This window comes from Oncorhynchus kisutch, unplaced genomic scaffold (genome assembly GCF_002021735.2).
Source record: "Oncorhynchus kisutch isolate 150728-3 unplaced genomic scaffold, Okis_V2 scaffold3902, whole genome shotgun sequence".
NCBI lineage: Eukaryota > Metazoa > Chordata > Actinopteri > Salmoniformes > Salmonidae > Oncorhynchus > Oncorhynchus kisutch.
In genome coordinates this window covers 38,480-58,438 of record NW_022265847.1, presented here as the reverse complement: position 1 = coordinate 58,438, position 19,959 = coordinate 38,480, and the positions used below count along the sequence as shown (strand labels likewise).

General features: G+C 43.9%; 1 protein-coding gene across 3 annotated transcripts in view; it reads left to right on the top strand.

Moving 5' to 3' along the window:
- LOC109876755 (DNA-directed RNA polymerase III subunit RPC1) overlaps positions 1-19,539 on the top strand; it is an 83,203-nt gene extending 63,664 nt beyond the window's left edge. For 2 of the 3 annotated variants that reach the window (XM_031821167.1, XM_031821168.1), the window contains 8 exons: positions 332-502; positions 1,639-1,732; positions 4,278-4,370; positions 7,924-8,088; positions 9,612-9,776; positions 10,182-10,313; positions 13,580-13,712; positions 14,205-19,539. In XM_031821167.1, the coding sequence (XP_031677027.1) occupies positions 332-502; positions 1,639-1,732; positions 4,278-4,370; positions 7,924-8,088; positions 9,612-9,776; positions 10,182-10,313; positions 13,580-13,712; positions 14,205-14,353 (1,102 nt within the window). In that variant the 3' untranslated portion in view covers positions 14,354-19,539. The remainder of the gene's footprint in view (positions 1-331; positions 503-1,638; positions 1,733-4,277; positions 4,371-7,923; positions 8,089-9,611; positions 9,777-10,181; positions 10,314-13,579; positions 13,713-14,204) is intronic. The other variant, XR_004209113.1, reaches the window with a different exon arrangement.
- Positions 19,540-19,959: the final 420 nt, after the last annotated feature.

Sequence of the window (19,959 nt, the reverse complement as noted above, 5' to 3'; positions counted from 1 at the left end):
GTTGTATCTGTGGTGGTCACTGCTCACAGGTGGTTGTGTTAATGGAGTGATAAGTAACCTTGCTTGAGACTTGGAAGACTTGTGTTTGATCCCCAAGCTAATGCCTAGGAGAATCTTGGGAGACTTGTGTTCGATCCCCAAGCTAATGCCTAGGAGTATCTTGGGAGACTTGTGTTGAAGGACACACTATGCCCATTGATCCTATCTGTCGGAAAAATTTTGTTAGCTCTCCAAGTTAATGCTTAGTCCTTTAGCTTAGCGGGTCAACCCAGGTTTGAACCCCCGGTAGGTAACACTTTACCCATTCATCCTACATGTCTGTTTCCCCCAGAGCTCAGATGGAGCCAGGCTCAGCAGTAGGAGCCCTGTGTGCCCAGAGCATTGGGGAGCCTGGCACCCAGATGACCCTGAAAACCTTCCACTTTGCTGGGGTAGCCTCCATGAACATCACCCTGGGGGTCCCACGCATCAAGGAGATCATCAACGCCTCCAAGAACATCAGGTGAGTCAGGGGTCAAAGCCCTTATCAAGCTCCTTTTCAAATGGCTTTAGGACCGGAGGATTCAGATCTGAGCCTGGAGGTCCAGAGTACTGCTGGTTTGCTGTTTTAAATTATACTTAATTGTACCCGCCTGGTGTCCCAAGTCTAAATCAGTGTTTGATTAGAGAGGAAGAATGAAAATCAGCCGTGGAACTGGTTTAGGATGGTCAGTCAACATCAGATGTGAGTCAGAGCTGGACTTGGAGAAGTCTCTGTTAATCCTCTCGCTTTTCTCTCCAGACTACTATAGTAGAAGGATCATGAAGGCTTGCTCATTGTTACAAGTTACTAGGAGAAGTTCAGATTCAATCAATTTCACCCTGAAGCATAAAACCTAAAAACAGATAGTTTTCGTCCAAATAATTCCTTGTCTTCCTGACTGAACAGGAATACAGTTGAATCCCAAATGGAATCCTATTCCTTATATAGTGCACTACTTTTGACCAGAGCCCTGTATAGGGAATAGGGTGCTGTTTGGACCCAGCCGGGGTCCTTCAGAGTGGACCGCCGGGCACCGTGTTCCATTAGCTCTGATTGGTGTCTGCTTCTACATGACCAGACAGCCAAGAAGGTTCTTCCAATCACAGTGCCCAACTGTTCCCACGTCAGCCGGTAGTTATTCTGCTCCGTGTCCTAATCACACGGCCCTGGAGAGAATCCTGGAGAAGGATGGAATACACCTTCGGAACAGAGGGAGGGAGGGAGAGGGAGAGCAGAAGAGCGAGGGAGGGATAACAATACAGAGAGAGGGAGCAGAAGAGAGAGGGAGCAGAAGAGAGAGGGAGCAGAAGAGAGAGGGAGCAGAAGAGAGAGGGAGCAGAAGAGAGAGGGAGCAGAAGAGAGAGGGAGGGAGGGAGAGAGATGGAGGGAGAGAGATACAGAGAGAGGGAGCAGAAGAGTGAGGGAGGGAGGGAGAGAGATTCAGAGAGAGGGAGCAGAAGAGCGAGGGGAGGGAGAGAGGACAGAGATAAAAGAGGCTGAATCTCAAGCCAATTGCCTCGCCAAACAATGAGCAGTAGCCCATCCGTTTTAAATGGCACTCTATTCAGAATGACACAAACCTTTTTATTAAAGGGCTTCTTTTGTGTTCCCATCAGCACACCTATAATCAGCGCTCACTTGGATGTGGACGACGACGCAGACTTCGGCCGTCTGGTGAAAGGGAGGATTGAGAAGACCCTTCTGGGAGAGGTAGCTCGCTATTCAGCATGTCCTATAGCTACTCTACAGGGACAATGTGTCACCACTGTCAATGTCCCCCTTTTTCTCCACAACATCACGAGTCACACGGTGGACTGATTCCCGCTCCTGCAAGGTTGCTGTGCTGTGGTGCTGTTTTGAATACGTGTGATTCTGGCATCGTGCTCAGCACTACAGTTTTCAACATTCAACAGTTTACTACATTTTTATTATTTTTTTAATTTCACCTTTATTTAACCAGGTAGGCTAGTTGAGAACACCTTTATTTAACCAGGTAGGCTAGTTGAGAACACCTTTATTTAACCAGGTAGGCTAGTTGAGAACACCTTTATTTAACCAGGTAGGCTAGTTGAGAACACCTTTATTTAACCAGGTAGGCTAGTTGAGAACACCTTTATTTAACCAGGTAGGCTAGTTGAGAACACCTTTATTTAACCAGGTAGGCTAGTTGAGAACACCTTTATTTAACTAGGCAAGTCAGTTAAGAACTAATTCTTATTTTCAATGACGGCCTACCTAGGAACAGTGGGTTAACTGCCTGTTCAGGGGCAGAACGACAGATTTGTACCTTGTCAGCTCGGGGATTTGAACTTGCAACCTTCCGGTTACTAGTCCAACGCTCTATGGCCTATTTATGGCCTTTACCTCCCTACTCTTCTACATTTGCACAACACTGTACATAGATGTTTTTCTATTTCTCGTTTGTTTGTGTTATTGACTGTACGTTTGTTTGTGTGTAACTCTGTGTTGTTTTACGTGTCACACTGCTTTGCTTTATCTTGACCAGGTCGCAGTTGTAAATGAGAACTTGTTCTCAACTAGCCTACCTGGTTAAATAAAGGTGTTCTCAACTAGCCTACCTGGTTAAATAAAGGTGTTCTCAACTAGCCTACCTGGTTAAATAAAGGTGTTCTCAACTAGCCTACCTGGTTAAATAAAGGTGTTCTCAACTAGCCTACCTGGTTAAATAAAGGTGTTCTCAACTAGCCTACCTGGTTAAATAAAGGTACAATTAAAATATAGAGGTGAAAATAATTACAACTTAGCATTAATACTGGAGTGATAGATGTGAATGAAGTAAGAATGCTTATGGATCACTATAATTCAGACCATGGTTCCATAGAATGCTGACAGGCTCTCACATTCAAATCAAATTGTATTTAGTCACATGCACCGAGTACAACAGGTGTGGTCCTTAGTGAAATGCTTACTTACAAGCCCTTAACCAACAATACAGTTTTTTAAGAAAATACCCCCCAAAAAACAAAAGTAAGAGATAAGAATAACAAATCATTAAAGAGCAGCAGTAAATAACAATAGCAGGGGTATAAACGGGGTACCGGTACAGAGTCGATGTTCGGGGGACATCGGTGTCTAGGTAGTTGGGGTAATTATGTACATGTAGGTAGAGTTATTAAAGTGACTATGCATAGATGATGACAGAGTAGCAGCAGCGTAGACGAGGGGGAGGGGGGGACAATGCAAATAGTCTGGGTAGTCATTTGATTAGGTGTTCAGGAGTCTGATGGCTTGGGGGTAGAAGCTGTTAAGAAGCCTTTTGGACCTAGACTAGGCGCTCCGGTACCGCTTGCTGTGCGGTAGCAGAGAAACCAAGGCGAAAACAAGTCTAACTTAGCTGACTAAGTGCATTGATCAGTGTTTCAACTGTCACTTCAGTGTAGAAGTGGAGGATGTTGAGCTCTAATGAGAATTTCCATCTGTAGTTTTTGGTGTAACTTTCTGACAGCCTGAGCTCCGCTAGCTGGTCTTTAGCCTGAGCTCTGCTAGTTGTCCTTTAGCCTGAGCTCCGCTAGCTGGCCTTTAGCCTGAGCTCCGCTAGTTGGCCTTTAGCCTGAGCTCCGCTAGTTGGCCTTTAGCCTGAGCTCCGCTAGCTGGCCTTTAGCCTGAGCTCCGCTAGCTGGCCTTTAGCCTGAGCTCCGCTAGCTGGCCTTTAGCCTGAGCTCCGCTAGTTGGCCTTTAGCCTGAGCTCCGCTAGTTGGCCTTTAGCCTGAGCTCCGCTAGCTGGCCTTTAGCCTGAGCTCCGCTAGCTGGCCTTTAGCCTGAGCTCCGCTAGCTGGCCTTTAGCCTGAGCTCCGCTAGCTGGCCTTTAGACTGAGCTCCGCTAGCTGACTCGAATACTGAGCACTATCTCTCACCTCACAGGATGTCTGTTCATTATTCACCATTCAAGGATTAGTCTTGAAACTTTGATTGCTTTTTATAGTTACAAATAATAATCTTATTTCCCCTGCCTTTTCAAAGTTTAATGTAACTATTAGGATGGCATTTGGACTATATAATAATCTAGCAGAGATGTTACCAAAAACAACCCTGTCATTTCAAATGCACAACACACAATGCACAACACATAACACTCGATTTGAAATACTGGCTGTTGCAAACACACTGTTTACTGTATACTTACTGTGTACTTGAAAATAAAATAACTGCCGTTCTGCCATGGCAACAGACAATCAATGTTTGCCATTTGACTTGTAAACGATTGAATTTACCTATCAGACTCTTTCCCTGACAGATTTCAGAGTACATTGAAGAGGTGTTTCTGCCAGACGACTGTTTCATTCTGGTCAAGCTGTCACTGGAGAGGATCAGACTGCTACGGCTAGAGGTACCAACATAGAAATACACTTATTCTAGTCATTCTATGACCTGTTCTATTCATTCTACTGCTATATTATTCTATGATATTCTATTCCTTATTTTTCCATCACTATTTTTATTCATTCTATTTCTATGTAACTATTCTGTTGACTTTTCTTTTCTTTTTTGTTCTTTATGACTATTCTATTAATTCTATATGACTTCTATTCATTCTATTTCTATGACTTTCCTATTCTAATTCTATACGACTATTCTATTCATTCTATATGACTTCTATTCATTCTATTTCTATGACTTTCCTATTCTAATTCTATACGACTATTCTATTCATTCTATATGACTTCTATTCATTCTATTTCTATATGACTTTCCTATTCTAATTCTATACGACTATTCTATTCATTCTATATGACTTCTATTCATTCTATTTCTATATGACTTTCCTATTCTAATTCTATACGACTATTCTATTCATTCTATATGACTTCTATTCATTCTATTTCTATATGACTTTCCTATTCTAATTTTATACGACTATTCTATTAATTCTATATGACTTCTATTCATTCTATTTCTATATGACTTTCCTATTCAAATTTTATACAACTATTCTATTCATTCTCTTGACTACACTATATAACTAAAGTATGTGGACACCCCTTCAAATGATTGTATTCGGCTATTTCAGCCACACCTGTTGCTAACAGGTGTATAAAATTGAGCACATATAATCTCCATAGACAAACTTTGGCAGTAGAATGGCCTTACTGAAGAGCTCAGTGACTTTCAACGTGCCACTGTCATAGGGTTCTACCTTTCCAACAAGTCAGTTTGTCATATTTCTGCCCTGCTAGAGCTGCCCTGTCAACTTTAAGTGCTGTTATTGTGAAGTGGAAACGTCTAGGAGCAACAACTGCTCAGCCGCGACGTGGCTGTCCTCGGTTGTAACACTCATTGTTACAACCGAGGCAACGTCAGCACAATAACTGTTCATCCGGAGCTTCATGAAATGGGTTTCCATGGCAAGGGCAGCCGCACACAAACCTAATATCACCATGCGCAATGTCGGCTGGAGGGGTGTCAAGCTTGCCGCCATTGGAATTTGTAGCAGTGTAAACGCGTTCTCTGGAGGGATGAATCTTGCTTCACCATCTGGCAGTCCGGCGGACGAATCTGGGTTTGGCAGATGCCCGGGAGAACGCTACCTGCCCGAATGCATAGTGCCAACTGTAAAGTTTGGTGGAGTAGGAATAATGGTCTGGGGCTGTTTTTCATGGTTCGGACCCCTTAGTTCCAGTGAAGGGTAATTTTAACAGTACAGCATACAATGACTTTCTAGACGATTCTATGCTTCCAACTTTGTGGCAACAGTTTGGGGAAGGCCCTTCCTGATTCAGTATGACAATACCCCTGTGCACAAAGAGAGGTCCATACAGAAATGGTTTGTCGAGGTCGGTGTCGATGAACTTGACTGGCCGGCCTGCACAGAGGCCTCAACCCCATCAAACACCTTTGGGATGAATTGAAACACTGACTGCGAACCAGACCTAATCGCCCAACATCAGTGCCTGACCTCACTGATACTCTTGTGGCTGAATAGAAGTAAGTCCCTGCAGCAATGTTCCAACATCTAGTGGAAAGCCTTCCCAGAAGAGTGGAGGCTGTTATAGCAGCAAAGGGGGGAACAACTCCATATTAATGCCCATTATCTTTTTTAAATTCGATTTTGGACGAGCAGGTGTCCACATACTTTTGGTCATGTAGTGTATATTCATTGTAATTCTATGTGATTATTCTATTCATTCTAGTGACTCTATTCATTATATTTCTATATGCTGTTCTATCAATTATATGTGTGTGGGTGTGAACTACTGGGAGGGATGAAAGGAAATAACCTGTTTTGGTTTCAGGACATCCACCTTTGATCTTTATCAGGTGACATTTTACAGGATCAGGTTTCTTAGTCTGTTTCATCCCAGGTCTGACTTTGTCAGTTTAGACAGGAAGTCAGACAGTTGTTTCTTTGTCAGTTTAGACAGGAAGTCAGGCAGTTGTTTCTTTGTCAGTTTAGACTGGAAGTCAGGCAGTTGTTTCTTTGTCAGTTTAGACTGGAAGTCAGGCAGTTGTTTCTTTGTCAGTTTAGACAGGAAGTCAGGCAGTTGTTTCTTTGTCAGTTTAGACAGGAAGTCAGGCAGTTGTTTCTTTGTCAGTTTAGACAGGAAGTCAGGCAGTTGTTTCTTTGTCAGTTTAGACAGGAAGTCAGGCAGTTGTTTCTTTGTCAGTTTAGACAGGAAGTCAGGCAGTTGTTTCTTTGTCAGTTTAGACAGGAAGTCAGGCAGTTGTTTCTTTGTCAGTTTAGACAGGAAGTCAGGCAGTTGTTTCTTTGTCAGTTTAGACAGGAAGTCAGGCAGTTGTTTCTTTGTCAGTTTAGACAGGAAGTCAGGCACTTGTTTCTTTGTCAGTTTAGACAGGAAGTCAGGCAGTTGTTTCTTTGTCAGTTTAGACAGGAAGTCAGGCAGTTGTTTCTTTGTCAGTTTAGACAGGAAGTCAGGCAGTTGTTTCTTTGTCAGTTTGACAAGAGTAGGATGCAGCTCCACAGAGAGCAGAGCTATTCTTCACGCTACACTAATTGTGCGTTGGATTGTTCTTTAAACGATGGGTTTTAAGTGAAAGGGTTGTTTTATACTGTAGCGTGGCCTGCCTGACTAAACTAGTAATCAGGCAGGTCGGCCCGTAGTTCCATCCAACCCAACTCACTGTAGAGAAGCCTGAGATGTTTGACTGTTCAACTGTGTGTGCATGTCTCTCTCTCTCTCTCTCCTCTCGTTCTCTGCTCTCTTTCTCGTTCTCTCTTTCTCTGCTCTCTCGCTCTCTCTTTCTCTGCTCTCTTTCTCTCTCGCTCTCTCGTTCTCTGCTCTCTTTCTCTCTCGCTCTCTCGTTCTCTGCTCTCTCTCTCGCTCTCTCGTTCTCTGCTCTCTTTCTCTCTCGCTCTCTCGTTCTCTGCTCTCTTTTTCTCTCTCGCTCTCTGCTCTCTTTTTCTCTCTCGCTCTCTGCTCTCTTTCTCTCTCTCGCTCTCTGCTCTCTTTCTCTCTCTCGTTCTCTCGCTCTCTGCTCTCTCTCTCTCTCGTTCTCTCGCTCTCTGCTCTCTTTCTCTCTCTCGTTCTCTGCTCTCTTCTCTCTCTCGTTCTCTCGTTCTTTCTCTCTCTCGTTCTCTCGTTCTCTGCTCTCTTTCTCTCTCTCGTTCTCTGCTCTCTTTCTCTCTCTCGTTCTCTCGTTCTTTCTCTCTCTCGTTCTCTCTCTCTCGTTCTCTCGTTCTCTGCTCTCGTTCTCTGCTCTCTTTCTCTCTCTCGTTCTCTGCTCTCTTTCTCTCTCTCGTTCTCTGCTCTCTTTCTCTCTCTCGTTCTCTGCTCTCTTTCTCTCTCTCTCTGCTCGTTCTCTCTCTTTCTCTCTCGTTCTCTGCTCTCTTTCTCTCTCTCATTCTCTGCTCTCTCTCGTTCTCTGCTCTCTCTCGCTCTCTCGTTCTCTGACTCTTATCTGTTTCTGTCTGTGTCTCTCCCCAGGTGAATGCAGAGACAGTCCGCTACTCTATCTGCATGTCTAAGCTGAGAGTGAAGCCTGGAGACATAGCTGTACACGGGGAGGCAGTGGTCTGTGTATCTCCCAGGGAAAACAGCAAGAGCTCCATGTACTACGTCCTCCAGTCTCTAAAGGATAACCTGCCCAAGGTAAGAGTAACGCTGTGTCCCAAATGGCACCCTATTCAGCCCACTGCTTTTGACCAGGGCCCCGTATTCCCTATATATAGTGAACCACTTTTGACTGGGGCTCTAAAGTGTTGAACTAAAAACTTGTGTCAGTCTTCAGGCAGGTCTCGCCATGGATTATTTTAGTGAATTAGTGAATTGTATCAACAAGGGGCTTTATGATTAGAAATGTATAGAATTCACCAGGTGGTAATGCTGCCACGCCTCTGTACAGTTCATTATAGTGTGTCCCCTCTCTCTCCTCCCTCTCGGTCTCCTCCCACTCTCTAATCTCTCCTTTCCTCCCTCTCTCTAATCTCTCCTTTCCTCCCTCTCTCTGTCTCTAATCTCTCCTTTCCTCCCTCTCTCTGTCCCCTCTCTCTCCTCCCTCTCTCTGTCCCCTCTCTCTCCTCCCTCTCTCTGTCTCCTCCCTCTCTCTCTCATCTCTCCTTTCCTCCCTCTCTCTCATCTCTCCTTTCCTCCCTCTCTCTGTCCCCTCTCTTTCCTCCCTTTCTCTCTCTCCTCCCTCTCTCTCTTTCCTCTCATCTCTCCTTTCCTCCCTCTCTCTGTCCCCTCTCTCCTCCCTCTCTGTCCCCTCTCTTTCCTCCCTCTCTCTGTCCCCTCTCTTTCCTCCCTCTCTCTGTCCCCTCTCTTTCCTCCCTCTCTCTGTCCCCTCTCTCTGTCCCCTCTCTTTCCTCCCTCTCTCTGTCCCCTCTCTCCTCCCTCTCTCTGTCCCCTCTCTCCTCCCTCTCTCTGTCCCCTCTCTCCTCCCTCTCTCTGTCCCCTCTCTTTCCTCCCTCTCTCTGTCCCCTCTCTTTCCTCCCTCTCTCTGTCCCCTCTCTCCTCCCTCTCTCTGTCCCCTCTCTCCTCCCTCTCTCTGTCTCCTCTCTCATCTCTCCTTTCCTCCCTCTCTCTGTCTCCTCTCTCTCCTCCCTCTCTCTGTCTCCTCCCCCTCTCTCATCTCCCCTCTCTCATCTCTCCTCTCCTCTCTCTCCTACCTCTCTCTGTCCCCTCACTCTCCTCTCTCTCGCTCATCTCTCCTTTCCTCCCTCTCTCTGTCCCCTCTCTCTCCTCCCTCTCTCTCATCTCTCCTTTCCTCCCTCTCTCCTCCCTCTCTCTGCCCCCTCTCTCCTCCCTCTCTGCCCCCTCTCTCCTCCCTCTCTCTGCCCCCTCGCTCTCCTCCCTCTCTCTGCCCCCTCTCTCTCCTCTCTCTCTCCTCCCTCTCTCTGCCCCCTCGCTCTCCTCCCTCTCTCTGCCCCCTCGCTCTCCTCCCTCTCTCTACCCCCCTCGCTCTCCTCCCTCTCTCTGCCCCCTCTCTCTCCTCCCTCTCTCTGCCCCCTCTCTCTCCTCCCTCTCTCTGCCCCCTCTCTCTCCTCCCTCTCTCTGCCCCCTCTCTCTCCTCCCTCTCTCTGCCCCCTCTCTCTCCTCCCTCTCTCTGTCCCCTCTCTCTCCTCCCTCTCTCCTTTCCTCCCTCTCTCTCCTCTTTGTCTCTGTGGTGTTACTAGGTGGTGGTACAGGGTATCCCTGAGGTCTCCAGAGCTGTCATTCACATCGACGAGCAGACCGGCAAGAACAAGTACAAGCTGCTGGTTGAGGGAGACAACCTACGCAGTGTCATGGCAACCCACGGTGTCAACGGCAACAGGACCACCTCAAACAACACCTATGAGGTAACTAGACTGTAGAAGCCCCTCCTCCAAAAACAAACGGCAACATATTATCGGCACATATATTGGTCGAATTTCAAATGATCATCTCATTGATTGGCCTGAACCAATTCTCTCTATGACAGCTGTTGTTGTAAAAGAAGGGCTTTGTTAAATAAATTAATTGATTGAATTCCCCAATGCGTATGTGCCGAGAACCAACTGACTGTTCTCTCCTCCAGAACAATCTACTTTCCCCGCGGCGGGGATCCTAGTTTGATCCCAGCATGAGCCTTAAGCATTTCTGTTCTGTCTGTTCTGTCTCCCTGCTGCACCTCCTATCCTCCCATTTAATTAATCATACAAACATCAGTTTGGAATTCTAGTCTCCTTTAAACAGAATCGACTGATTGTCTCTCTGTTTCCCAGGTTGAGAAGACGATTGGTATCGAGGCTGCTAGGTCCACCATCATCAATGAGATCCAGTACACCATGGTGAACCACGGCATGAGCATCGACAGGCGACACGTCATGCTCCTGGCTGACCTCATGTCCTATAAGGTCGGTGAAAAGATGGAGAATGTTTTATTCAAAGACGAATAATAATGAGTTTTTTTTTTGATTTGATTTGATTTGTGACGACAGATGAAGTCCTCTGTTTGCAGCAGAGATGCAAAATTCCTCGAACTTTTAATAAATTCCCTGGTTTTCCCGAAAGCCTGGTTTAGAGGATTCCCGTAATAAATCATGCAACCAGGATTTCTGGGAAAAACTGGGAATTTATTGAAAGTTCCCAGAATTTTGCTAACCTGTGCAGGCCTACTCTCCGCTAATGTCATATTTTACATGTGTTTTCCATTGAAATACAGTACCAGTCAGTTTGGACACCTGCCTCCCGAGTGGTGCAGCGGTCTAAGACACTGCATCGCAGTGCTAGCTGTGTCATTACAGATCCTGGTTAGACTCCAGGCTGTGTCAGAGCCGGCCGTGACTGGGAGATCCATGAGGCGGCGCACAATTGGCCCAGCATCGTCCGGGTTAGGGGAGGGTTTGGCCCAGCGTCGTCCGGGTTAGGGGAGGGTTTGGCCCAGCGTCGTCCGGGTTAGGGGAGGGTTTGGCCCAGCGTCGTCCGGGTTAGGGGAGGGTTTGGCCCAGCGTCGTCCGGGTTAGGGGAGGGTTTGGCCCAGCGTCGTCCGGGTTAGGGGAGGGTTTGGCCCAGCGTCGTCCGGGTTAGGGGAGGGTTTGGCCCAGCGTCGTCCGGGTTAGGGGAGGGTTTGGCCCAGCGTCGTCCAGGTTAGGGGAGGGTTTGGCCCAGCGTCGTCCGGGTTAGGGGAGGGTTTGGCCCAGCGTCGTCCAGGTTAGGGGAGGGTTTGGCCCAGCGTCGTCCGGGTTAGGGGAGGGTTTGGCCCAGCGTCGTCCGGGTTAGGGGAGGGTTTGGCCCAGCGTCGTCCGAGTTAGGGGAGGGTTTGGCCCAGCGTCGTCCGGGTTAAGGGAGGGTTTGGCCGGCAGGGATGTCCTGGTCCCATCGCCCTCTAGCGACTCCTGTGGCGAGCCGGGCGCAGTGCACGCCGACACGGTGGCCAGGTTTACGGTGTTTCCTCCGACACATTGGCGCAGCTGGCTTCCGGGTCAAGCTGGCATTGTGTCAAGAAGCAGTGCCTCAGCGATGGTACAAGACTGTAGCTACCAATTGGATATCACAAAATTGGTCAGAAAAAGGGGTGTAAAAATATATATATTAAAAACACACAAAAATATAATAATACATACGTTTGGATACCTACTCATTGAAGGATTCTTATTTGTACTATGTTCTACATTGTAGAATAATAGTGAAGACATCAAAACTATGAAATAACACATATGGAATCATGAAGTAACCAAAAAACTGTTAATCAAAATATATTTTATGTTTGAGATTCTTCGAAGTAGCCACCCTCTGCCTTGATGACAGCTTTGCACATTCTTGTCATTCTCTTAACCAGCTTCATGAGGTAGTCACCTGGAATGCATTTCAATTAACAGGTGTGCCTTCTTAAAAGTTAATTTATGGAATTTCTTTCTTTAGTGCATTTGAGCCAATCAGTTGTGTTGTGACAAGATAGGTAAGGGTGGTATACAGAAGATAGCCCTATTTGGTCAAATACCAAGTCCATATTATGTCAAGAACAGCTCAAATAAGCACATTACTTTAAGACCGGTCATTCAATCTGGAAAATGTTGAGAACTTTTAAAGTTTCTTCAAGTGCAGCCGTGGAAACCATCAAGTGCTATGATGAAACTGTCTCTCACGAGGACTGCCACAAGAACGGAAGACCCAGAGTCACGTCTGCTGCAGAGGATAAGTTCATTAGTTACCAGCCTCAGAAATTGCAGCCCAAATAAATGCTTCACAGAGTTCAAGTAACTGAACATTAAATTCTCTAGCAACAGCTCTGGAGGACATTCCTGCAGTCTGCATGCCAATCGCATGCTCCCTCAAAACTTGAAACATCTGTGGCATTGTGTTGTGTAACAAAACTGCACAATTTAGTGGCCTTTTATTATCCCCAGCACAAGGTGCACCTGTGTAATGATCATGCTGTTTAATCAGCTTCTTGATATGCCACACCTGTCAGGTGGATGGATTATCTTGGCAAAGGAGAAATGCTCACTAACAGGGATATAAACAAATTTGTGCACTAAATTTGAGAGAAATGCGCATTTTGTGCTTATGAAACATTGCTGGGATCTTTTATTTCAGTTTGTGACACACGGGAACAACACTTTACATGTTGCGTTTATATTTTTGTTCAGTATATATTTTTAACTAATACAATTGCTCAAGAAAAATATTTAGTTTAATAAAAACAACGTCTCTGTATATGATAGGATACAATATGTATAATAACGTATGTAATGGGTTTTAAGTAATAGGGTTATGCAATATGATAATGTAATTAGATCATGTAATAGGGTTATGCAATATGATAATGTAATTCGATCATGTAATATGGTTATGCAATATGATAATGTAATAGGGTTATGCAATATGATCATGTAATAGGGTTATGCAATATGATAATGTAATTAGATCATGTAATAGGGTTATGCAATATGATAATGTAACTAGATCATGTAATATGGTTATGCAATATGATAATGTAATTAGATCATGTAATATGGATATGCAATATGATAATGTAATTAGATCATGTAATATGGTTATGCAATATGATAATGTAATTAGATCATGTAATATGGGTATGCAATATGATAATGTAATTAGATCATGTAATATGGTTATGTAATATGATAATGTAATAATATAATAGGGTTATGGAATAGGATAATGTAATAATATAATAGGGTTACGGAATAGGATAATGTAATAATATAATAGGGTTATGGAATAGGATAATGTAATAAGATTGTGTAATATGGTTATGTGCTACGGTAATAGAATAGGGTTATGCAATTGGATAATGTGATAGGATAATGTAATCGTGATATGAAACAGGATAATGTGGTAGCATAATGTGATACGGATATGCAATAGGATAATGCAATATGATAATATGTAAGGATAATGTAATAGTGATATGAAACAGGATAATGTAATACGATAATGTGGTAGAATAATGTAATATGATAGTATATAGTTATTCAATAGGATAATGTAATATGATAATGTGGTAGAATAATGTAATAGTGATATGAAACAGGATAATGTAATATAATGTGGTAGAATAATGTAATATGATAGTATATAAGGTTATGCAATAGGATAATGTAATATGATAATATATAGGGTTATGCAATAAGGATAATGTATTTTCCATCCATAGGGTGAGATCCTGGGTATCACCCGGTTTGGCCTGGCTAAGATGAAGGAGAGCGTGTTGATGCTGGCGTCCTTTGAGAAAACTGCCGACCATCTCTTTGACGCTGCGTACTTTGGTCAGAAGGACTCGGTCTGTGGTGAGTTTCAGGCTTCCTCTTACTGTAGCAGAGTCACAGAAATACAGCTATTCGATAACAAAGAATAAACTGGCTTTTTGTTGTCTTAAAAAAAACATCTCTCCTTTCCACAACTTCTCTCATTCATTGCACTGATCTGAAATAACTAATTAGCCACCTGTCAAGTGTTTTCACTAATTGAAATGGGGAGGAGACGGAAGAGCGGTCGGATTTCCAGCCATTGAGAAAGAAATCCCAGACACAGCTGATTGAGCGCAGTCTCTCTGTCTCCTCTGGTTCCGGGTGTATCTGAATCTCTCTGTCTCCTCTGGTTCCAGGTGTATCTGAATCTCTCTGTCTCCTCTGGTTCCAGGTGTATCTGAATCTCTCTGTCTCCTCTGGTTCCGGGTGTATCTGAATCTCTCTGTCTCCTCTGGTTCCAGGTGTATCTGAATCTCTCTGTCTCCTCTGGTTCCAGGTGTATCTGAATCTCTCTGTCTCCTCTGGTTCCAGGTGTATCTGAATGCATCATCATGGGAATCCCCATGAACATTGGTACAGGACTGTTCAAGCTCTTACACAAGGCTGATAAGGACCCCACGCCACCCAGGAGACCCCTGCTCTTCGACAGTCCCGACTTCCACATCCCCTTGGTTACATAGTAGAACCCTGGGCTCACGTCTGTCCCAGTAGAACCCTGGGCTCGCGTCTGTCCCAGTAGAACCCTGGGCTCGCGTCTGTCCCAGTAGAACCCTGGGCTCGCGTCTGTCCCAGTAGAACCCTGGGCTCGCGTCTGTCCCAGTAGAACCCTGGGCTCGCGTCTGTCCCAGTAGAACCCTGGGCTCGTGTCCGTCCCAGTAGAACCCTGGGCTCGTGTCTGTCCCACACCCAACATCTAATAATGTAAAATAATATGGTCATTTAGTAGATGCTTTTAATCCAAAGGCACCTACAGCTACATAGTGGCACATCTGCAGTATATGTGGCCATTGTGGGAATCAACCCCACAACCCTTACTGTACTGATCTGATCAAGGCACTCTCATTGTATATGCTTATTTTGCTATCAATTATTGTGTGTGTGTGTGTGTGTGTGTGTGTGTGTGTGTGTGTGTGTGTGGCGTTGGGGTGGTGTGTGTGGCGTTGGGGTGGCGTTGGGGTGGTGTGTGTGTGTGTGGCGTTGGGGTGGTGTTGGGGTGGTGTGTGGCGTTAGGGTGGTGTGTGTGTGGCGTTGGGGTTAGGGTGTGTGTGATGGAGCAAAGAGAGCATGGGGCCTTTTTAAAATGAAGCTTTTGTTTTCTCTCCGTGAAGCTTCATACAACAACCTCTTCCTTTTGGCTTTCTGTTTATTGTGTTATTTTATACCACTGCTTCTAATTCACAGGACTACAGGTGAGAGAGAAGTGCCTGTCAAAACGTCTCCAGCTCTTCCACAATGGAACACGGACGTTCCCCTGTTTTTTATTTGTTTAGTCGTGGCCTCATGTGTTAACTCTCTTTATTATGTTCCTCGTCTGTTTTCCCCACGCTTCCCCTTTCTGAACTGACAATAAAGTGACGCTGGAAAGAGTGACGCGTTGAAGTCACTGATTTGATTAGATCATATGGTTTGATGTTGTTCACTGGCTGAAAGGAGCCTGTTCCCAGGTCTGTAGGGTATGTGGTTCACTGGCTGAAAGGAGCCTGTTCCCAGGTCTGTAGGGTATGTGGTTCACTGGCTGAAAGGAGCCTGTTCCCAGGTCTGTAGGGTATGTGGTTCACTGGCTGAAAGGAGCCTGTTCCCAGGTCTGTAGGGTATGTGGTTCACTGGCTGAAAGGAGCCTGTTCCCAGGTCTGTAGGGTATGTGGTTCACTGGCTGAAAGGAGCCTGTTCCCAGGTCTGTAGGGTATGTGGTTCACTGGCTGAAAGGAGCCTGTTCCCAGGTCTGTATGGTATGTGCTTGAGCCAACTCTTCTGACTGTCATTGACACACAGCTTTGTTATGCCATTCATGTTTGGTGTGACACTGATTTGAACGACCTTGAGAGGACTTGGCTGAAGCACGGAGCCATCTGGAGCCTGGTTACAATGAACCCTGTGTATACTATGTTGATAGCCTTGGATGCCCAGGCTTCTCTCCTGTTGCTTCTTAAGGTGAGGTTTACTATATGGTGACTGTTCTCTAAAACCTCAATCAAATTGGCTTTTTGTGTTTACTGCTTGGCTTGGGGGGGTTTCTCAGTGTTTAAAACATCCCTCTATTGTAGGTATGGATGAGTCTTTATGGTTTCAAACATCCCTGTACTCTGTGTATGGATGAGTCTTTATGGTTTAAAACATCCCTGTACTCTGTGTATGGATGAGTCCTTATGGTTTAAAACATCCCTGTACTCTGTGTATGGATGAGTCTTTATGGTTTCAAACATCCCTGTACTCTGTGTATGGATGAGTCTTTATGGTTTAAAACATCCCTGTACTCTGTGTATGGATGAGTCCTTATGGTTTAAAACATCCCTGTACTCTGTGTATGGATGAGTCCTTATGGTTTAAAACATCCCTGTACTCTGTGTATGGATGAGTCCTTATGGTTTAAAACATCAATGTACTCTGTGTATGGATGAGTCCTTATGGTTTAAAACATCCCTGTACTCTGTGTATGGATGAGTCTTTCTGGTTTAAAACATCCCTGTACTCTGTGTATGGATGAGTCCTTATGGTTTAAAACATCCCTGTACTCTGTGTATGGATGAGTCCTTATGGTTTAAAACATCCCTGTACTCTGTGTATGGATGAGTCCTTATGGTTTAAAACACCCCTGTACTCTGTGTATGGATGAGTCTTTCTGGTTTAAAACATCCCTGTACTTTGTGTATGGATGAGTCCTTATGGTTTAAAACATCCCTGTACTCTGTGTATGGATGAGTCTTTCTGGTTTAAAACATCCCTGTACTCTGTGTATGGATGAGTCCTTATGGTTTAAAACATCACTGTACTCTGTGTATGGATGAGTCCTTATGGTTTAAAACATCCCTGTACTCTGTGTATGGATGAGTCTTTCTGGTTTAAAACATCCCTGTACTCTGTGTATGGATGAGTCCTTATGGTTTAAAACATCCCTGTACTCTGTGTATGGATGAGTCCTTATGGTTTAAAACATCCCTGTACTCTGTGTATGGATGAGTCCTTATGGTTTAAAACATCCCTGTACTCTGTGTATGGATGAGTCTTTCTGGTTTAAAACATCCCTGTACTCTGTGTATGGATGAGTCCTTATGGTTTAAAACACCCCTGTACTCTGTGTATGGATGAGTCTTTCTGGTTTAAAACATCCCTGTACTTTGTGTATGGATGAGTCTTTCTGGTTTAAAACATCCCTGTACTCTGTGTATGGATGAGTCCTTATGGTTTAAAACATCACTGTACTCTGTGTATGGATGAGTCTTTCTGGTTTAAAACATCCCTGTACTCTGTGTATGGATGAGTCCTTATGGTTTAAAACATCCCTGTACTCTGTGTATGGATGAGTCCTTATGGTTTAAAACATCCCTGTACTCTGTGTATGGATGAGTCCTTATGGTTTAAAACATCCCTGTACTCTGTGTATGGATGAGTCTTTCTGGTTTAAAACATCCCTGTACTCTGTGTATGGATGAGTCCTTATGGTTTAAAACACCCCTGTACTCTGTGTATGGATGAGTCTTTCTGGTTTAAAACATCCCTGTACTTTGTGTATGGATGAGTCCTTATGGTTTAAAACATCCCTGTACTCTGTGTATGGATGAGTCTTTCTGGTTTAAAACATCCCTGTACTCTGTGTATGGATGAGTCCTTATGGTTTAAAACATCCCTGTACTCTGTGTATGGATGAGTCTTTCTGGTTTAAAACATCCCTGTACTCTGTGTATGGATGAGTCCTTATGGTTTAAAACATCCCTGTACTCTGTGTATGGATGAGTCTTTATGGTTTGTATGTGATAATTTAAAACCTCTTAAATGTAAATCATTGTAATCTATCTAATCCCCAGAAGTAAGGATTCATCATGAGGGCCATAAACAATAACTAGTAATCCTGCATACTCCGAGGTTAAAATCTCACCTTCCAGGTAAAAATTTTTTAAATAAATTGCAGAGGTGTAGTCACTTTCGAGGACACAAGTACACAGGACAATATGATGAAAATATTAAATATGTATTTCTGAATCAACAAAACTGTATGAATCGGGCTTGAAATGACTTATATATATTTTTTAATACAGTATAATCAATTTATAAAAGGACTGACTATAATATTTCACCCTCCTTATAACTGTAAAATACATATTCAAATATCTAGTGTTAGAGAAAATTTGATTTTTTTTAAAAATCAAAACATCTGCCCCCATCACTGTGAATGTCTCACAGAGCTCTATCATGGCTTCCTGAACTTGTAGGAACTTGCCTTTCATATCATATTAATCTAGTCCTTCTATGACAAATAAGTGTATTTTGTTTACAATTATTTTTGATTACTGGCTATAAATGGATCTCTGAGGGACATCCCTGCTTCACACAGGCAGAAGAGACATACTCCTGTGTCTGTGAGAATCAGGGCTACCACTCAATGCAAGACATTTATATCTACAGAGTCCACAGACCAATTTAGACCCGGAAATATCGGTTAGAACAGTTACCAGAACCACACTGGTTACCAGTTACCAGAACCACACTGTTTACCAGTTACCAGAACCACACTGGTTAACAGTTACCAGAACCACACAGGTTAACAGTTACCAGAACCACACAGGTTAACAGTTACCAGAACCACACAGGTTAACAGTTACCAGAACCACACAGGTTAACAGTTACCAGAACCACACAGGTTAACAGTTACCAGAACCACACAGGTTAACAGTTACCAGAACCACACAGGTTAACAGTTACCAGAACCACAGGTTACCAGTTACCAGAACCACACTGGTTACCAGTTACCAGAACCACACAGGTCCCCTAAACAGGGGACTTTACATCTATTAATAAATCATGCAATTCGTATATGTTAAGAATTTGGAAATGCTGAAAGATCCTGTTCAATCTCTTTAACAGAGATGATATGACATGACTGCCGAAATGTCACAGTGACTTGGAGTTCCACCAAACCAATATGGAAATGGAAGAACTGACAGTGCCTCTCTTGCAGATAAGAGCATTTTTAATCCACTGGGATGGGAGTACCCTCACACACACAGAGAACCTAATGGCTTCAACAGCAGGTAGGCTTCTAAGCCAGTAATTAGTAGGACTAGTGAAGTCCAATAGCCCACGGGGCTCTGGTCTAAAGTAGTGCTCTGCAGGGTTCCCATTTGGCATGCAGTCACTGTTTTGATGTTTTCTCGCCATTGTGATGTCATTTATTATTTATCGCCATTGTGATGTCATTTATTATTTATCGCCATTGTGATGTCATTTATTATTTATCGCCATTGTGATGTCAACTGAAAAGCTGTATGTGGATCCATGAAAGGAAGTAATTACACACACAAATGAAGAAAAAACAAACCACATTCTTATTTTATTTTTTATCCAAATTTTAAATGTCAACATAATCTTGCTTTTACACGTAACAACAACAGACACACGATGAGCCCTTTTTCCATCAGCAGTTGCCACAGAGTGCTTACCCAGCCTAAAACCACAAAGAGAAAACAATGCAATCATTGTAATTCATGACACAAAACTCTAAAGTTCAATATTTACCTTATGGTCCAGTAATGACATATAGTGTTGATAGCAGATGTACAGAAGCTTGTGCTGAAAAGTATTGACCTCGAACAAAATCCTATAGAAACATGTTTGTACAATTTGTTAAATTATTAAAGGTTGAGTGTTGGTCTGTTTGGGTTGTGTCAACCTACTTGTCACTCATTGTTTGGCTTGAACATGAGGTTGCATAGAGCACAAATAGATCTGGGACCAGGTTAATAACGTTGAGCTCTTTCAGTTAAATAAAACGGTCTTGATTCATTTATTGATTGGTAATTAGCCTCTATATAATTAGATACCTCCATCTCCAGACAGTAGTGATTTGCATGCTACTGAGTATTCCAACTCCAATACCTCTATTGGGTCTATTGTATTGTCTGTTGTGGAATTATCTGTAGTGAATCAATGAGCCTGGCTTTCTCAGCATGCTGAATCAGGTAATAGTGAATCAATGAACCTGGCTTTCTCAGCATGCCGAATCAGGTAATAGTGAATCAATGAACCTGGCTTTCTCAGCATGCCGAATCAGGTAATACTGAATCAATAAACC